Consider the following 21,144-nt stretch of genomic DNA (forward strand, 5'->3'; position numbering starts at 1 on the left):
ATAAATCTATATATACAAGCAACCAGAAGGTCATTATACTTGTATAGCTCCTTAAGGTAAAATTAGTCGGTTGAACTTTCAAACGATTTAAATCATACATTAACTATCAACTTCAAAGTGGTTGACTAGTGACTTTAAAAATATATATATTATTATATCGTATTCGACCTTGAGACATGAGTAATGCACTAATGCTCGAATCTAATACGTCTTCAAACCAAGAGCATTCATTACCAACCATACTTACGGTGTAGATATGAGTTCAAAAAATATACATTATCTTCATAAAAATATATATAAATTTCAAAATTTGGAATCTATTAAAGTACACTTTTTTATATCAAAATAAAAAATGGTGGTGGTCCGCCACAAAAGCAGACGATTCGGCGGTTATATGTCGCCGGTGGCACCAACTTCCTCATCATCAAGCTTCATACACACACTCTCGTATTCCACCTCTTTTCTTATTTGATGCATTCATTCGAATTTTGAAAACATCAGTCGGTTTCAACAGAAAATGTTGTGCAGAGGAAGAAATTCAATAAGGTGTAGAAAAGCTGGATCGGTTCCGGTTTACCTGAATGTCTATGATCTTACCTCCATGAACGGATGCGCTTATTGGCTTGGCCTCGGCGCCTACCATTCCGGCGTTCAAGGTTTGATCTCAAATCTCAATGTTGTTAGTAGTTGATTTGATGAAGTAGGAGCTCCATATGTAGCTTAATTCGTAATGCTTAATTGTAGTTCATGGAGTTGAGTACGCATTTGGATCTCATGAACATGCGACAACTGGAATCTTCGAAGGTGAACCAAAACGATGCCAAGGATTCACGTTCAGAAAGCAGATTCTGATCGGATGGACGGAGATGAGTCTGCGGGAGATCCGGCGATTCATGAAAGAGCTTGCTCAGGAATACAAAGGAACTTCGTACAATCTCATCACCAGAAACTGCAATCATTTCTGTAATGATGCTTGTCTCCGACTCACCGGAAATCCTATACCGAGTTGGGTTAATCGTCTCGCCAGAATCGGTAACTTCAATTCACCAGTTTTACTTGTATCGATCAAACGATACTCATTCCTGACATTTTATCGGCGTTGTATTTACAGGCTTATTTTGCGATTGTATAATTCCGGCGAGTGTAAGGTCATGTAAAGTCGGAATAGAAGACAATCAGTCGTATAATGGAGACGAGATGAAGAAGAAACTGAGGAGTCGCTCAGGCAGGTCTACTTCATCTTCAAGATCAAGGTCTTCTGAAAAATCAACGTCGTTGGCTTCGATTCCGGTTGATTTGACCAGAAGCTTTGGAACAAGATCTATTCTTCCTCCATCTTCACTTTTTCTTCTAGATTCCCCGTCTTCTTCACCTTAATCTTATCAGAATCGAATGGCGTTTCTTACTAATCAATCTTGTTTTTTATTCTCTTTTGTTCTAAATTATGAATATCGTTGTATCGCAATCCGAGAATCGCAAAAACGAATAAAGCTTTGTTTCAACAACGGCCGATACCTATTTGGATTTCTTATTACTTCAAATATCAAACGAATAAAATCCAAACAACAAATGAACGTTATGTCTTTACTCATCGTCTACGAAATAATATACCATCACATTATCAAAAAAAAAAATTCGTTTTCTGAAATGTGACGCGAGTATAAAAGGTAACTATAACTATAAATTCAACAGTAATCAACAAAAACAATCGTAAGGAAATGACATAAGGATGGTAAGTGGTAACCTACAACTTTTTATCATGTTATTCCAACAGAAATTAAGTATAAAAGCGAGATTAATATATCCGAGCTCAAACATATATAAGTACAATGACATACATGACTTAATAATAAATTTTGTCGGGTTTTTTTTGAGTCCTTTAATATTATTCAAACTCGAATTGAAAACACCTTTAAATGAAACTAGCTTTTATAAAGTAACATCGTCAACACCAGATCTAGCACAATTAGATCATATTCAGGTTTCATGATTATAATAGGAAATAATTCTTTAGCAGTTTTTTTTTTTTTTTTTTTTTTTTTTAAATTAAGAATAATTTTGTTGGGTTTTTATGATATTATGTAAGCTATTTGTAAGAGTCTCATATTAAATTTCAATATAAAGAGAAGAAACTTCAACATATATAGAGATATAAGAGACCGTGTGACACCAATATGAGATACACTAACATTCCCCATTAGAGATGGAGCTTTGATGATGTCAGGTCAAGGATGCATTAAATTATGAGAGTGTCGACGCTAATATCATGTAAGATATATGTGGAGTCTCATATTAACTCTCTAAAAGAATTCATATGTGAAGTCCTATATTAACTGTTCAAAAGAGTTATTATGGCGAAAATAGAGAATCTAACATATAAAGACATAAAGAATCATGTTGGAGAGACAATCTTAGACTATATATATATATATATATATATATATATATATATATATATATATATATATATATATATATATATACACACACACGCACGCACACACACACACACTAAGCGTAACCTCGCACGTTCCGCAAAAATGCATTTAAGTGGTTAAAATAATTATGGAAAAAATAGAAATATGTTTAAACTTACGTTTTTAGTCATGTTTTAGGCATCAACCGAATTATTAAATAACATAAAAATTCATCAATTTATATTTTGATACTATCTAATATAGTTTATACCTTATAAACTTTACTTTTACTTTTATAATATCCAATATATATTATAAGTTTTTGTATTAACATTAATATAAACTACTTTTCTTATGTCCGATAATATTTTTTGGATAAAATAAGAAATAATTTGTTTTGAATGAGCTATTAATTAACAATATTGAACTAAGAAACTTTGAATTCCACTATTTATATTACACCAAAACATCCAATGTTTCATATATGAACTTTCAAATATTAAACATTGAAATTAAGAATGAAGTTATACAAAATATATCGTTATACATAAATGTCATCAAGAGTTTTAAAATAAGTCGATTAGTAAATATGATATTTAATTTTAATTACATATTTTGCAAGGCGTACGTTTGACTTTATGTTGGTGCGCCGAGAATCTTCTTACTTATTTGTACCTAAAAAATTAAGGTGATTAGGAATATAAAATGATATTACTAAGCATTAATATAAATAATTAAAAATGGTATGTGGATCTCCTATCACCGGTTAACGACAACATACATCTCTAGTGGTATCGATTCTTATGTGAAATTGAAATAGTCATTCTATGTACACCTTGCTTTCTAATTACATAAACAAATATAAATAACCATTCATAAAAAATTTATCTTTATGTAGGAAAATTATTTTAGTCAACTAACAAATTAAATAATATAAGTTTAAGAGTTAAGAATTTCAAAACATTAATATTTTTATTAATCAATCAATTAAGTAAAACATGTTGAAATTTTTACAATCATTATTAAAAAACATTTGAAACATTAGATTTTAAATGAATTTTGGTTGAAGTGTTTTGACCTCTATTATTATTATTATTATTATTATTATTATTATTATTATTATTATTATTATTATTATTATTATTATATATATATATATATATATATATATATATATATATATATAGAGAGAGAGAGAGAGAGAGAGAGATGCAAAGTATAACATATGTATGAGTTTTAACTAAGTATCTTTTTGAAACAGTAAAATTACAAAACACACACACACATACACACATTTAAAACATTTTATTAAATATTTTCGACATCTCCCTATATAACATATAATCAATATATTAACGATTAAACCATAATATAATAACATATCTCCACAAGTGGTCATAAAACCTCCACCCAACATCATAAACCTTTTAGTTGGTTTTCTTTCTTAAATTTGTATATGATTTATATGCATGTCTTCCCAAAAGATTGACCTTTTTATAGTAAATTTTTCACTAAATGATAATTAAACATAATATAAGTTATAAAACTTTTTAGTGTTAAATCATAATTAAGAAAGCATGAGATTCAAGAAAAAATGCTAGTTTTATAAGTATATATATATATATATATATATATATATATATATATATATATATATATATATATTCATGGTATTAGAGCAAGCGTCTTCATCATTGTGGCTTGTCTATATATATATATATATATATATATATATATATATATATATATATATATATATATATATATATATATATATATATATATATATATATATATATCATGGTATTAGAGCAAGCGTCTTCACCCCTATGGCTTGCTTATATATATATATATATATATATATATATATATATATATATATATATATATATATATATATTGCATGGTATTAGAGCAAACATGTTCACCCCTATGGCTTGTGTGTGTGTGTCTATATATATATACATATATATATATATATATATATATATATATATATATATATATCATGGTATTAGAGCAAGCGTCTTCACCCCTATGGCTTGACACATCCCTTGCCTAACTCAATGATCCTCTGTTTTTTTTTTTTTTTTGTGGTGGGGGTGGGGGAGGGGGGTTGTTAGTGTATCGCAATCAGTGTAATATGATCATATATGTCTTTATATATTTTGGAGTCCTCTATCTCTCTTTCCCTCTCTCTCCCCTCTCTCTCTCTCTCTCTCCATAAGGGCTCTTTTTGGATATACAATGTTGATGGAAGACCCTTACCGAAGATATCAACATACTTGTAGGAAGTCGTTGAATTCTTACCAAATTTCCTATGAGACAACCATTATTTGCGGGAGAAAATGTTGTTCACCAACTCAAGAAGAAATTAGATGCATGGATACAAACTGCAATAATTTTAGGTGTCCTCAAATAAATGCCAACCCATGATACAAAGTTTGTCATAAGAGGATGCCTCCAGAAGCAATTAACCTTACATGTCGACTACTACAATATACACCAAGTCTTTGTTGCAATGTACTTGAAGCCATGACACATCTATTCTTTTATGAGATATGGCAACCTAATGATCACTTACTAGATGGTCGACCATTATCTCTTATCTCCAACTTCAAACAAAGTTGTTAAGAGCATCTCTAAAGGTTGTCAACATGTTTATTCCAGATCATGTTAGGAAGCAAATGAATTTACAATTTCCATAGCCTTTAGGGACATAGAGACAACAAATATATTACAAACTAAATAAATAAATAAATAACATTTAATGATCTTGAAATCGCAAGAAATCAAAGAACATGTAGCTGATTCTATTTGATCTATCTTCCTTTCTAAAGTTTGATTCTTTTTAACCCGTCGGGTCTATCTAGCTTATGATCAACGGATAAGAGTATGGTGGGCCACCACATGAAATAATGATTATTAAATCATCACAATTGGAAACCATTATATCTTTATTACCGACCATTGCAACAACAATGGTGGAATCCTTAAGATTGACAAGGTCAGTTTGTTCACTTCCCCATCCATCTTAGTGAGACTCTTCGCCATCATATTTTCTTATTTCATATATTTTGTGTTTTTGTTTTCTATATCCATCTTCAGTGCCAACAGATTATGAAACCCTTCATAACAAGCTTTAGCAACATGGGAACCACTATGACCATCATAGCGTTGTAAAATAAAACTTTATGGCATTGTCATTAATGGCCTTTTTATACTCACTATGTCCTCCATCTCTATCTTCTGCCCAATCACCAATGAATGGAAAGGAAAACCGTTATTTTGTTCTTTCTCGTCATTCTCAAATCGCTTTATATTAGATAAAGAGTTATTTACACTTTCCAATACATTCAACCATCAGAGTTTCATTCTCCTTTAACGAGAAAGTATAACGGTTGATCTACCACAATAACAAGCATATTACATGTAACTGGTCAATGTTGGTTGCAAAAAGCTACATGATCCATATTATTAATCATCATGTTCAAAAGAAATAAATTTCACAAAGAAACATATTTATATTTTGGATTAATGATCGAAACGAGCAACACACACACACACACACACATATATATATATATATATAATGAAATTTAGAGGTACGAGACATTATAGTGATGCAAAAAATGTGGGTTATTCATGATTTTGGTGATCAAGTATGGGAAACAACCACCCAGTCCATGGAGGAAGTAGACATATGGTTCAAAGATTTTATGTATCATGGTATATGGGAAACAACACCCTGATCTTTTTGCTACTCTTCTAAAATATCTCGATAAGAGCATCTCGAAGAACTCACTTGTATCACTATTCCTCATTGACTATTCTAGCTATTTATAATTATGATTTCACTAACTATCATGGAGGACACTTATATGGAGATAGAAAACGGAAATAGGAGCAAGTAGGTGGTCGAAACAATGGTTATGGTGCCGACACAAGCCCAAGACAACAAGGATGGGAACATATGTGGTACTCCTTGATGGAAACCACATCATACGATTAATGTGACAATAGCAAGTTGATTGGTAGAAATCCTTTCTTTCCAAGCAACCTCATCACCTAACTAGGTCGTAGAGATGAACCCATAACTCTAGTCATCAACATCCCATTCGAATGAACCAACTACAACACCATAGCAGGTCTCAACGATAGCAAAATGCCACAAAAAACCGTTGGTTCAACCATTCGTCAATGAATACTCTATCACAACAAGTTCAACCTTCTGGGACAACTGGTATCTCCAGGAGAAAAATGTTGTTGACTGGCTTGTAGATAACATCAAGGTTTTGGATACACCAACTTGAGAATAAATCAGATGCATGATGTGACATCCCCAAATTCACAATCATTTAAAAAAATTTATTTATGCTTATTTGAAAATCAGAGTATCCTTTTTAAAGAATAATATTGCAGAATTTGTTCCCAGAAAAACATGATAAATATATTATCAAATCATTTCCAAATAAATGTATTTTGTTTTTATTAAAACTTTGGGATGTCATCGTCAATAAAGAAACATAAGTATAAACATGATAAATATATTATTTACATTAGTGATCTACATCTCCTTTAATCTCTCAGTGTAATATAACTTCATATTAACACATGTGATACAAATAAACTGAGTGGGTCAAATTATGAATCATGGTGAGTACATAAGGTTTTCAACCCACAATATTAAAGTTATTATGTTTAATCATTAAACAATTAACCCAATTACACATCCCCATTATTTTCTTTATTCTTAAGTATCTTCCCTAAGAATCATCTAAACCTTAATATTCATTCCTAAGGATTGTCCTAAGGAATAGGCACGAAGTCCATCGTTGCTTATGGTATAGCTGTCAATGCTATCTATTAGGCACTAAGTCCATAGCTGCCAAGGTCTTTCAGGGTACGTCTGGTGAACACATAGTTCAAAACATCTAATGACCACGTAGTTCAAAACATATGATGACCACGTAGTTCAAAACATTTGGTGAACACTTAGTTCAAAAATACCTAGTGAATACGTAGTTCAAAAACACCTACAAGTTATGAGCCTGCTAGCATTCCACTGGACTGTCAAGAATAGTCTGTGGTCGTCATCTATACTTCACTAGATGGCTAGATCATCTTAAACATTGAGGTCCCTCATCATTTTATCACATATCAACTATTTCATCTACCCATGTTTTACCCAACATTTTCATAGATATAAAATACATATACAATTTAAATCATTTAAAACATGCATAAATCGTTCATCCAGCATAGATATCAAAAACACATATAATATGCACACATAGCACGTAATTTATATTAAATACTTCATATCTATGTGTAAGATGAAAGTAACTATGCACTCACTTGTTAAAGTGGTGATTCCAACTTGGACAGCGTTTTGCTTCTTAACAATATAATTTCTTTCGTCGAAACCTAGTATTATTACCACTAGATTTTAGTCTAATATTTATCGTGACTAATTACGAGCGATTTTGCATTATAAGTGTTAAACAAAAATACTTTTCAACCACTATGTACAGACAGGGGCCAAACATAAAACACCGGAGGGTAGGACCATTTTGGCATGTAACACTTCTGAAATCCAACAACCCTATGCGACCCTTTAAATCAGATTCCCCATACCGCGAATAGTTAAAAAAATATTATAGTAACACTTTATATATTATATTATATAATATATATAGTTTATAAGTTCATAATAACGATAATAAATTTAAACATAACCTATACTTAAAGTAGGGTAAGCATAACTTACTTACAAGGGGGGGTTTAGGTAGGAGTCGGGCTCTACAGGGGCAGAACTCCGTCACTGAATCTTTCTAAAAAATATTCTTGCAGCGCTTCAGCGCTCACCTTACTATACTAAAACTACAGAAAGAGAAGTCGAATCACGAGGGACTGAAATGCTCTGTGGATAAGAAGAGAAAGACTCTTGAATCAAGAGAATGATGTAAGAAATATGAGAGCCTAGAGGATCTTATTTATATTAATTGAATTTTGAAAAACTACCCTCTATAGTTACTTAATGGCCTTATAGTTATTTAAACAACAATACACCCCTTTATAATACTATTTTAAATAGATTTAATGATATATGTACTAAACTAATATCGAAATATTCAACACTATCTTATAACGACCGCATCGTCGATATCTTTATAATGATATAAGCATATATATATATATATATATATATATATATATATATATATATATATATATAATATTTTGAAAGTACACGTCTTTCCGATCCCGAAAATATAAATTTCGTAGAAATCCGACTCCTTATGAATTCGACTGATTTTTCCTATTTTATTGTATTATAATAATCATGAAACATATAATATTCACATAATTCTTCTTTATTAAATCAAATAGGTTACAATTGTTGACCATAACTATTACTTTGGTTAAGATTATTTATCCTACATAATAAAAAAAATCGTTTTTTAACGCTTATTATTGACTAGCCCGAATCTACGGGTGTTACACATGAATCCAAACTACAACAATTTTAGGTTTCCTCAAATAAAAGCTCACTCATGACACAAGATTTTTCTTAAGCAGATGCCTCCAAAAGAAATTAATCTTGCATCTCAACTACTACAATACACACAAAGTCTTCATTAGAATGCTTTTATCCATGAAGCAATTACAAACTAATGCTCTTTTACCAAATGTTCGACCATTACCTCATATCTTCAACTTCAAGCAAGAGGTTTTAGGAGCATCTATAGAGATAGTCAATAGGTGATTCCAGATCAAGTTAGGAAGCAAATAAATTTACAATTTCCATGGCCTTCAAGGATATAGATACAACAAATATATTCTAAAAAAAAGCTAATTATGTTGAAGTCACAAGAAGTCTAAGAATGTGTATCTCATTCCAAACAAGCACTTTGCCTTCAGAAAGTTTGAGTCTTTCCAACTCACTGATTCTACTTGGATTATGGTCAATGTATAAGGGCATGATGGTATCACTAGATGAAATAACGGCTTTTGAATCGTCACATTTAGCAACCATTATCTAAAGGCAAAGAAAATGTAACCCCTGTAGATTCGTGCTAGTCAATTTAGAGATAATAGGGGTCGAAAACGACTTTTCGACAAAATATTATTTAAAGTGAGTAATCTTAACCAAGTTTTAGAATATGTCTCAAGGGTTTCGTACATATAAAGTGCGCCGAAATCCGAGTTATAACGAAGAAGTTATGACTCGTCGAAGTTTTACGGCAAAACCGACATGGCACCGGGAGACGTAAATAGTAAATTTACGATGGAATGGCTTTTAGCCTTAGTGATCTAAACCAAATTTGTAGTATATGTTAAACCGAGAACATACAAAAAAAAAAAGAACGCTCAAATCTGGCTTCATATAAGGAAGTTATGATTTTTCTAAGATTCGGCTTAGCATTGCACGGCCCGAAACTCGAATTTTAGTTCGAGCGGTTTTTGGCTTACGCAACCTAAATGAGAGTTGAAGATCTCATAAATAGGAACTCAACGGTAAAAAGACAGACGAAAACGAAGTCCGTATGAAGGAGTTACGAATTCTTCGCAGTCATTTAACAGTCTAAACTCGTCCTACTGTTAAATTTAAGATCGGTCGATAATTAGCCAACGGAGTCTAAATGAAAGTTGTAGATCTCGTTTTTACCTACGCGTGGATATAAAGAACATCGAAAACGGAGCTTGTATTCGAAAGTTATGGGGTTTAGAAGTCGGTAGGGTGCTGCTGCAAAAGGGGTCACGTGGCTGAATATGGGCCAAGGCTTTCTCCCCAAGCAAAGCCATCAGGTGATGACACGTGGCACCGACTCAGTGAGTCATTGAACCGACTCGGCGAGTCCATCATGATTTCACCCTATAAATAGAGGTGTCGGGTTCTCTCATTTCCCACACCTCTCCCCTTCAACTTTCTCTCTCTAAACTCTCTCACTAGCCTCCCTTAAGCCCCCTAAAGTCTAGGTAAACCCCCTAGCACCCAAAGGAAGCTCCGAGGCTCCCGAATCCCCGAGAAAAGAGCCTTTCGGCTCGGGAACGCTGCTCTGGCGAAGCCCGGTTTTCGAGAAAACCCGTTGTAAGTGAGCTATGTCTACCCAATCTTTAGTATAGCTTATGTTTCAATATAGTAATGTTATTAGGAGTCTCGAAAACGATATTTTCAATAAGCGAGATAAAACCCATTGACCTGTATTGCGAGAAGAGTCTCGGAAACGATACTGTCAATAAACGAGATAAAGCTTGGTAACTATGAATTTAGTGTCTGTTGAGTAAACCTTGGAAACGATAAATTTCGTACCTATTCCTTAGGATAACCCTTAGGAATAAATAAACGAGGAATAGTTGAATTCTTAGGGTAGAATAAAAAAGATAATGGGGATGGATAATTGGGTTGATTATCTAAATGTTTAAACATAATAATTATATTATTGTGGGTTGAAAACCCTATGTACTCACCAGGTTTCTCAACCTGACCCACTCAAGCTTATTTATATCACATGTATCGATACGAAGTTACTATACACTGGGAGAATAAAGAGAAATAGATCACTAGTGTAAATGAAAGTAAGTTCTGTTTATGCTTATGTTTCTATATTGACGATGACATCTCAAATGTTTTTAAATGAATAAAAATTCATTTCTTCGGAAACGCTTTGATAACGTTTTTATTATGTTTTACTGGTAACAAATTCCACAACATTTTTATTAAAAGAAGTACTCTGATTTTTATAAAGCATAAACAAAATCGGTTTTTTTTTGCCGTGAAAATAGGAATGTCACAGAAAACGACTCTTGAATCATCCCGTTTGATTCTTTCTAACTCATCGGTTCTGCTTGGATTATGGTAAATGAATAAGGGCATGATGGTATTACTACAAGAAATAGCAACTCTTGAATCATCACATTTGGCAACCATTATCTATTTATCATCGACCACGACAATGATGGTGGACCTACTAAATTGACAAGGTTAATTTATTCAACTTCTCATCCATGTTTTCCAAACTCTAAACCATCTCATTTTCCTAGTTCATTTATGTCATAATTATGTTTTCTATATCCTTCTTTTGCCAACATCTTGTGTAACCGCTTATCACAAGCATAAGAAACACGGGAACCACCACGACCACCATAAATGCCATAAAATGGTTTTCTCATCAACGAACTATTTTTATATTCTTATTACTCTATTTCTCTCCTCCGCCCAACCACAGAAGAATGGCAAGGAATGTCATCATTGTATTGTTTCTCGATATTCTCAAACCGACTCTTGTTGGATAAAGAGTCATTTCAACCTATCAAACCCTCCAACCACCGGAGTTTCATTATCCTCTTACAAGCAACTACAACATTTGATTTACTAAAATAACCAGCAAATTATCTGTAATTTCTCAATGACAACCTTAAATACACCGAGTGATCCATATTATTGATCGTCATGTTCAAAATAATTTACTAACTAACATATAGTTGCTTTGAATTAATGTTCAAAATGAGCAACATATGTATTACCAAAGGTAGAGGTGTTTAAAATGAGCAACATATGCATTACCAAAGGTGGAGGTGTGAGACACTATAGCGACACAAAAACGATGTATTATTTATGATTTTGGTGGTTAAGTATGGTAAAAAAAAAAAATAATAAATAAATAAATAAAAACAACACTACCACCATAGAGGAAGTACACATATGGTTCGCAGATTTTGTGTATCACGGTAAGTGTAAAACAACACCTTAAACCTCTCTCTAGTCTTATAAACTATATTCCTCTCAGAGTATCTCGTAGAACTTAATCAAATCACTCGTCATCACCTACCATTATAGTTGTTGATAATTCTATTCTACTAGCTCTCATGGAGGACAGTTACGTGAAGATAAAAACTAAGGTAGGAACAATGGAGACAGTCAAAACAATGGTTTTGGTGGTTTCTTACAACCAACACAAGCCCCAAGACAAAACAAAATTGTCATATGGGCAGTACCCCTTTGCCAACTACTCCATCATATGGGCCCTCTAATCCACGACATAAGTGCCAAGTCGATCGGTAGAAAGCCTTTTTCTAGTCAAATCAATTGCCTATTGGGCCTCAACGATGCACCCACAATGCCACAACAATATACCTCAGCAACCTACTTGATGTCCTAGTAACAATGCCATAATGGACCTCAGCAGCAGAAAAATGCCACAAAAAACAGTTGGTCTATCCCTTCTCCCGTGAATGCTCCACAACAAACCTAACCCTCTGTCACAACTACTATATTTGGGAGAAAACGTTGTTGACTAGCTTATAGAGATCATCAAGGTTTTGGGTACACCAACTTAAGAAGAAATCATGTGTATAAATCCAAACTTTAACAAATTTGTTGTAACACTTGAATTTGGTAAGTTTCATATTTAACCTCTTTATCTAAAAAGTTTGCAAAGTTGGTCCTTAAGCTAGTACTTGGGGCGTACTAGATGGTACGCTTAGCGTAATAGCCTGATTTTGATCGCGCATTCAGTCCACGTATGTTGGGCGTACATAAAGTACGTATGGTGTACGTGTGGATTATGAAACCCTAATTTCTAAGGTATTGCATCCTATTTAAGCTTTATGATAGCCTCATTTGGTCATGTTTAGACAACCTCCACCTCCCTAGTCCAGAAATCGAAACCCTAGTGTGTTCTTGAGAGTTTTGAGCCATAAAGAGTGTTTGTTGGTGCTTTGTGAAGGAGAAGAATAAGTGGACCCCTTGGAGTTTTGCTTGGAGCTTGAGCATCCGGGATTAGCTCATCAGTTGCTAGCCTTTTGAGGTAAAATGGCTTAAATACACATCTAACTGTGACTTTAAGGCCACTTAAGAATCTTAAAAATTCACCCAAGATATGTTGATTACATTTTGATTACTGCGAGAGGCCTAATTAAATGTAATTCCACAAAATTCTTGTAAAAAAACAATTTTATTTCTTGCTTTTACTCATAACAACAAATTACATTTCTTAACCAACAATTACAATTTACTTTACTTCTTTGCATATAATAACAATGTACTTACATCTTAATTGATAATAGCAATGCATTTTGATAACTAACTGAGAAAAAAAAATTCTTAAGGATATATAAAGGAAAACTTACAACACCAACTGTGAACATACTACTAAATGGAAGTAGGTTAGTATAAAACAAATAATGAGTTAGTAAGATTGAAAATTAAAGTGGTTAGTTGCAATAGAAATAAAATATAAAATATGATGCAATTATCATTAACCACAAAAAGAACCATTCAATGGGACCGAGTTCAAGTACAATGCTATTACAGGAGAAGAGTTTAAATATAGTTTAATTAGAAGAAATCTTATTTTTGTAATTATCTTAAACATTGGACTAAGGACACAAAGGGGGGATATAATAAATATCAACATACTTCCAATGCTATTACAGAAGAAGAGTTTAAATATAGTTTCATTTCTCTTTACTATAACATCATATTTTGATAAATATACTTATTTATACTTTCAACGGTAAGCCTAATATCAAATCAGATTTAGAAATAAAAAAGATGGAAATGAATTCCTTGGGATCAAAATTGAGTAATTCCTTGGAATTTTGGAAGAGGTGAGTTAAAAAATGATTATATGACAAAATTCATATAATAAAATTTCATAATAACTAATAGCATAGGTTTGTAGCTGAAGAAACATAAATAGTAATCCTAATCCTAACTCTACACCACAGACAAACGTCAATCCCAAACTCATATTGATTTAAAAGCATACATATACATTCCAAATTAAATGAAAAACGTAATGAAATACAATGATTTAAAATTACCTGGTATAAGATTGGAGAATAGAAGTTATGAACCTATTATGCATAACACCTTTGATTTCTACACATCAAATAAACCCTAACACCAAACTTCAACCACGATCCACATCAGTTACTAATTTCAAGATATCAACAACTTTGGCAATACTTCTGAGATTAAATAAGTACATGTGAATACTTGTAGAAGAATTAAGCATAAGATATACAAACTAGTGAACAGTGGCCACCTTCCACATACATAAAACATATCTGACAGCTAAATTTTGAAAAACAGTTATCTCTAACAAATCTTCAAAGTAGAGATAGATATACTATATGGGCAAAAACCTAGTTCACTGTAATGCCAATCAATAATTACAAAATCATGTTTACAAAAACAGCACACACACAAAGGAAAGGAGGGAGGGCAATTTTGGTATTGTGTAAAAAAAAAAAATTAAGAGGCTGCTTCTGTTAGATGCAATGCAAAATGAGAAACTGCAGACTGTAAATGGCATGAAAGAATGTCATCAGGGATTGGTGAATCAAATATGGTACTGAAACACTCCAATTTATCCTCAATGCTTGACCCTTCCCCTGGATCCCCTACAAGCAAATCACTTATCTCCTCTGCCATCTTTGCATACACCATTCTGCATTTTTTTTTTTAATTATAAAAAACAATTTACATATTGTTATTTACAAAATCCAAAAAAACAAAATGTTTTTTTTTAAGTACCTAGCATCAAGAGGCAAACGGCTGTCCCAAACTGCCAAGGACTCTTTCAACCGATTAAAGAACTCTTTACACTCGTCGTTTTTCTTCTTTAAAGAAACCTGCTAAACTAGAAAAGTTAATAGAATGAAAAATATAAATTATAAGAAATAGATTAGTTAACATACCATTTCAGTCATTGCATCATCATCTTCCTCCAAACTAATTCTAAGGGTATAAAATGTCATGTAAATTCCAGCCCCAACATCCCAATTCTCAATTTCTGATTTATGTTCTTCCATTGAAGTCGCAATCCTCCATATCTCCGAGTGTTTCCCTAAATTGTAAAGAATGTTAACTAAACAAATCACTTCAAATTTATCCAAAAAAAAAAATTAATGTCACAAAACAGATTACCTGACAAAAACAGAGAATGTGCAACCACACTCATGAAGGTCGAATGTGCCTTTTGCCAAAACCCACATCCAAGATAATGTTCAAGGGCATTTAAGGAATTTCCATAGTAACCATGATATACAGCCTACACAATTCAAATACAATAAACCTCAAAAGAAGTCAAACATATTGTCTAATAGAAAAGAACTCACCAAGGCCTCATGCATCCAAGCTGATGGAATCCCTAACTCCTCAATAAACTCGCGTTGACTTTCTTGACCACTCCATGTTTCACAATACTGAAACAATATTTCTTTAATAACACAAGCTTGCAGATTCGGATAATCCTCACGATGAGACATATGGAGGACAACATAGATTGCCCAATGACAGTGTCCTAAAGACAACAACTGTGAAACAAATCCCATATCAAGAACATGAAGATCATCACAACTAAATGTCCCAACAGCTTCCAAAACACCACGTTGATGCCAGATCATATGGTGATCAAGCGGATCATGACTTGAAGCAAACGCACTAAGCATAGTCTTTAAAATACCAAACTCCCGCTCTTCACTTCCATGAAGAATCATAAGATAATACGCAAGGTCAAAACGGTCATTACCCGGGGTCCAACCGTTTTCCACCACCCCTTCGTCTATGTAAACCGGAACCGGATACGGGGCCCGCCCGTTTTCTAAAAGACGGTGATACGTTTGAAAAATGGTAACCAAATCAGAATCAGGTGGAAGCTGATACCACATTAACAACCCTAGAAATCTTTTCCAATCAATGTTCATGTCTCCTAAAGCCTCATGGATATTACCTGAAAGCAACTCTAATATCTTGATCCTGTCCTTTTCGATGAAACTGAAATCCAAACCGTTGGTTTTCCAGAGATTAAGTTGATGGTCAAGATCGGACCGGTTGACCATTGACCCGCCAGCCTGGCTTAGCAGCATCGCGAGCCTCACGTCTCCTTGTGAAGCAGAGAGCTCGACAGCTGTATCAAGTTGTCTTCCAGTTAACAACAAAAACAAATGTTGTAAATCATTTGAGTCGTTTAAGGAACTGATTTCATCTTGTACACGATGCATTACGGATTCTTGTAACCAGTAACTGAACTCTGCTCTTCGGATCAAAGGAAGTGCTTCCATGTCTGGATCTAATGAGCTTATTTCTCTTGAAGAGAAAAGAACCTTTATGAGCTCCCAAACAAGAACTTGGTGCATTAACATGACACGTTTGGAAGGGGATAATCCGGGTACTTCTAGTTGTTTCTCAATGATTGATATATAGCTTCGACATATATGAGAAAGTGAGAAACGATCACATACAAGTTTTTGAATCTTTATCTTGTAATCATCAACTACAACTTCCTTTGTTTCATGGTTGAGTTCTTTATGAAAGTTTAAAGGAGAATCGAAGCATGAATCGATAAGTTCTTCACGTACTTTGTTGTTTTCGTCTCTGACAACATTATCAGTTGCAGCTTTTTGTAGATTTATTGTGGAAGAATTGCAATGAAGAAGGAGGCCATTTGGACCCCATGCTATACCAAATGATTTACCCATGAACAATGCAGCATCAACTATGTTTCGTGAGTAGTTCTTTGTCACTGGTGTTTCCTTTATCTCCATTTTGAACCCTTGAACTTTTGTTATTGTTAAAGGAAGGGGTTTCTTTTGTTGGGTCAATAAAATTGACCCGTTTGGGGTTGACCCGAAACTACCAGGATTGTATTCAAGTAAAGCTAATGGAGTTTTTCGGATTGTTTTGGTAGAAGGATGATGTATTGGAGATCTTATGTGTTGCTTATGGTGTGAAAAACTTTCATTTAATTCTTCATGTTCATCTTCCTCATAAGGAAACATCACCATTTGCATTTCCTTCATTCTAACAGGATCAAGACCGAGGTGAGAAGGAAGAGAATGAGAGAGAAGGTGGGGATCAGAACCATCACTATCATTCATTGGAATCGGTTCTTGGACCTCGGAATCAGAATCGGCATCACCCATTGCAATATCTTCTTCTTCATCATCACTCAGACCAAATCTACTAAAATGTTGAACTGTAAATTTCCATTCTTTTTTGTTTGAATCAAAAGAGATAAACTTTGCTCCTTGTCTTTCTGCACTTACCCTCAGCTTCTCTGTTACTTGGTCTTTCATGGAGGTTATTTGTAAAAGTAGTGTTACTTCAGCAGCCTTGTTGAGTCCCTTACCAATTACAGGTTTGGTAGTTTCATCTTCATACACAACAATCTCATGTCGTTTGAATTTGATAATTTGGTCTAAATCTAACCATCTAACATCGGTTTCTCCAAAAAACTTAACTTTTCCATAACCATATCTACCAACTGTAAAGTTTTGAACCCTTTGGGAATGACCTGGGTTCATGAGTTCCCTCATGACCAATTCGGTCAAACAAGGTTCAGTAAAATAATCAGAAGCTTGAAGAGTAGGTAAGAAAGTTTGAATCTCACGTGAGATTGAACAAGGTGAAGAACCGTTATAGCCATCCAATGTTACTTTTCTTTTCTTGAATTGGGATTCAGCAACAAGAGCATCTAAATCCACACCCATTTTGAAGTATTTTTTAGTGCACACTAGTTATTCAAAAGCTCCTGATCAATGCATAAGAAAGAAGGTGTAAGAACAGAAATAAAATCAAAGAGTAACGATGACTAGCAATACAGGTCATGAACTGTAGATCTGAAACAAAAAATTGCTCCCTGAATTGTAGAAACTACCAGAGATTAGTGCATCTAGACCAGGGAAATCAAATCACTGAGTTAACCAAGAAACTTGATTATCGCCAAGTATCTTAAATCCGCCCTTGTGACAGGGAACTTAAGGTTTTACTACAGGTGTAGCTGTGGTGGCAGGATGACAATTAGGGGTTTATGGTTTGAAGACAACAGCTAGTACCATATGATAGTTTGTGGCTTGATTCCTCTGGAGTACATACCTCAAATACGTCAAATGAAACGGAGATATTTCTTTAAAAAAATAGTACGAGTACAACTACGGCATACGCCCGATCGAAACCTTCTTATAACGAAAATAAAACCCTAAATCACCAGACCAGACCAAAATGCACGAAGAAAACAAGAGACTAAGTCGAAATCAACAAGTTGGAGAAGACATACAATCATTAATTATCGGAAAACACCTGATACTTCAGTAGTTAAAGAAATAAATTCTAATGCCGATTTTCTCACAAGAAAGAAAGCAAGCCTCAAAGCTCAAAGCCACATCATAAAATGCACGAACAAAGGAACAAATTAAAGTTTGATTTGCAAAGTAGGAAAGCTCATACTGTCGATAAAAATCCAAGACTACTTGACATTTCAGCTGAACAAAAAGAGGGCAGTACCTGACCACAAAGTCGGCGAAAAATGTATGACTTCACGACGCTGGTCTTTGGAAAATCAGCTTCCGTCGATAGTAAGTCGGTACGCTGGACGGATAGATCACCGGAGATTAATCGGGGGAGAAAAGCAGAAACCCTAGACAGAAAATTAAAAAATCAGCTTCAGTGTCAGTGGGGGGAACTGGAAGAAGACATTGGTGATGAAAATTTTCATGTACGGAATTGATGGATCAGTGTCCAACTTATTTCAGGCCCAATGTTTAGTAAGCCCTTATGAGGGCTGAGAGGGCCTAAGGCTAGGACGAAATATTACCCATGAAGACGCTCGTTAAGCTTGGATATTTTAAGAACTCGATCCGATTTAGAACCGGACCGTAGGTTTCGGTTGCCGTCTCGGTTCCGATTTTTCGGTTATTTTTCTAAACAATAACCAGTTATAAATAAGGTGAAGCTAATAATGATCCAATTCATAATACATACATGTAGTTTAGTTGGCTTCCAAAAAATAAAAGACAATTAAACTTTAATATTAAAAAAATAAAAAACCGTTGCATTGATATGTTGTTTTCTGGACTTGTATCGGATTCAATATTAACCATATGATTTTTTACATTCTAAATGAAATACAAACATTAAATTACATGTTGAAAAAAAAATCAAGTATTTTCAACTTCATATGAATGAATTACAGTATTTTAAAAACCGGGACAAAATAAAAAACATGTTGAAAAAAAAATGCAATATTGATATGTTGTCTTACATGGCTTATATATGATTTAATATTTAACCAAAATATGATTTTTTTTTTTTTTACTGTCTAAATAAAATACAAACGCTAAATTACATTTTGCAAAAAAAAATCAAGTAATTTCGACTTCATATGAGTGAGTTACGGTATTTTAAAAACCGGAACAAAAAAAACAAAAAAAAAAAACATACTTAAACAGAAAAAACGCAGCATTTATATGTTGTCTTCCAGGGTTTGTATATGATTCAATATTTAACCAAAATATGATTTGTTACGATCTAAAATGAAGTACAAACACTATATTATATGTTGTGGAAAAAATCAAGTAATTTCGATATCTTATTAGTGGGTTACGGTATTTTAAAAAGCAGGACAAAATAAAAAAACATGTTGAAACATAAGAAAACGCAGTATTGATATGCTTTCTTTTGGGGTTTGTATATGATTCAATATTTAACAAAAATATGTTTTTATAGTCTAAAATAGAGTAAAAACACTAAATTACCTTCTAAAAAAATCAAGTTTCTGATTTCATATGAGTGACTTACGAAATTTTAAAAACCGGTTCCGATTTTTTAACTGGTTTTTTGTGGAACCGAACCAGTTTTAGAATCGTGACCGGTTTTGCTATAAGTAGAGAATCGCTAACAGAACCGTTTTATTAAATTTGGTTCTGATTCGGTTTAGGTCTGGTTCTGATTCTAGTAGTTCTAATGTTCTACCCTATCTTGAAGTAAGTACTTGAAATCAATTAAAGAAATGCAAATTGATAAAAGAAAAAAGTAAATAAAATTTTAAACCTTATTCTTGAATTTTAAAATTAAGGAAAATAAAATGAAAATGAAGGAGAAAAAAAAGAGAGAGAAAATAAAATTAAGATAAAACTACAAAAACGATCCATGTGGTATGTATTTTCTTCGAGTTTTGATCCAAACCCTAACATTTTTGGATTGGCATTCCTTTCGAACCTGTTTGTATATGTTTTGTCCCTTTGAAATTTGAAATTATTGTAATACACTTGTGTATTTATTTTTTACTTTTCTTTATTTTTAAAAAACTAATAATGATTTATCTATTTTAATTATTAAAAAACAGTAAATGTTTCACCTCTCTTTACACAAACTAAAAAATCTCTCTACCATGTTCATCATCTTATATCATCTCGTTTACCTTTTTACATGAAAATTAAACAAGAAAAAAAGGTCAAAGTTCCCATTTCGATACTCAGGGACTCCATCAGAATTTATTAGCCATGGATAAAATTAGAGCACTTGGATTTAATCCAGCGAATGTTGTTCCTGAAAGAAGCGTTCACCCTGCCTTCAATCATATACACTTTATAGTGGGCAATCCTCCTTTTCATCTTGCTCTCTGGATCAGTCAAGCCTCCTTAGGGTTTTGACCATGGTTGTCAAAATTGTGATTCTGATCGTACGATCCTAGATATAAACGATTCGGATCGTAAAATGATCGTATTTTGGGTAGGATCGCATGTAGGATCGTAAGATCGTAGGATCGAGATCCGATCCGATCCGATCCTACCTTCCCTTGATTTTATTTTATTTTTTTGCAAATGATTTTTTTTATCATTTTATGTCTTTTACCCTTTACCAATTTACCATTTATCATTTTGTATTGTGGCTTATGACTAATATTTTGAAGTTTTTATAACTTTTGAACGAAAA

General features: G+C 33.2%; 2 protein-coding genes across 4 annotated transcripts; one reads left to right on the forward strand and one right to left on the reverse strand.

Moving 5' to 3' along the window:
* Positions 1-348: 348 nt before the first annotated feature.
* On the forward strand, positions 349-1,505 carry LOC145048809 (deSI-like protein At4g17486). Its single transcript, XM_078997426.1, has 3 exons — positions 349-656; positions 745-1,032; positions 1,112-1,505. The coding sequence occupies exons 1-3, from the start codon at positions 518-520 to the stop codon at positions 1,375-1,377; spliced, it is 693 nt and encodes a 230-aa protein (XP_078853552.1). The 5' UTR covers positions 349-517; the 3' UTR covers positions 1,378-1,505.
* Positions 1,506-14,394: 12,889 nt separating this feature from the next.
* On the reverse strand, positions 14,395-18,905 carry SAR3 (SUPPRESSOR OF AUXIN RESISTANCE 3). Of its 3 annotated transcripts, none has more exons than XM_078978153.1 (6): positions 18,720-18,905; positions 15,549-17,962; positions 15,358-15,481; positions 15,129-15,277; positions 14,965-15,065; positions 14,395-14,878 (listed from the first exon to the last, which is right to left on the reverse strand). In XM_078978153.1, exons 2-6 carry the CDS (start codon positions 17,919-17,921, stop codon positions 14,683-14,685), a joined length of 2,943 nt encoding a protein of 980 aa, XP_078834279.1. In that variant the 5' UTR covers positions 17,922-17,962; positions 18,720-18,905; the 3' UTR covers positions 14,395-14,682. The 3 variants fall into 3 exon arrangements, with proteins under 3 accessions (XP_078834279.1, XP_078834278.1, XP_078834282.1); XM_078978152.1 differs by having other exon boundaries at positions 18,715-18,905; XM_078978156.1 differs by having other exon boundaries at positions 14,965-15,062; positions 18,715-18,904.
* Positions 18,906-21,144: the final 2,239 nt, after the last annotated feature.

The sequence above is a fragment of the Lactuca saligna genome, chromosome 1 (assembly GCF_052625555.1).
Source record: "Lactuca saligna cultivar CGN05327 chromosome 1, ASM5262555v1, whole genome shotgun sequence".
NCBI lineage: Eukaryota > Viridiplantae > Streptophyta > Magnoliopsida > Asterales > Asteraceae > Lactuca > Lactuca saligna.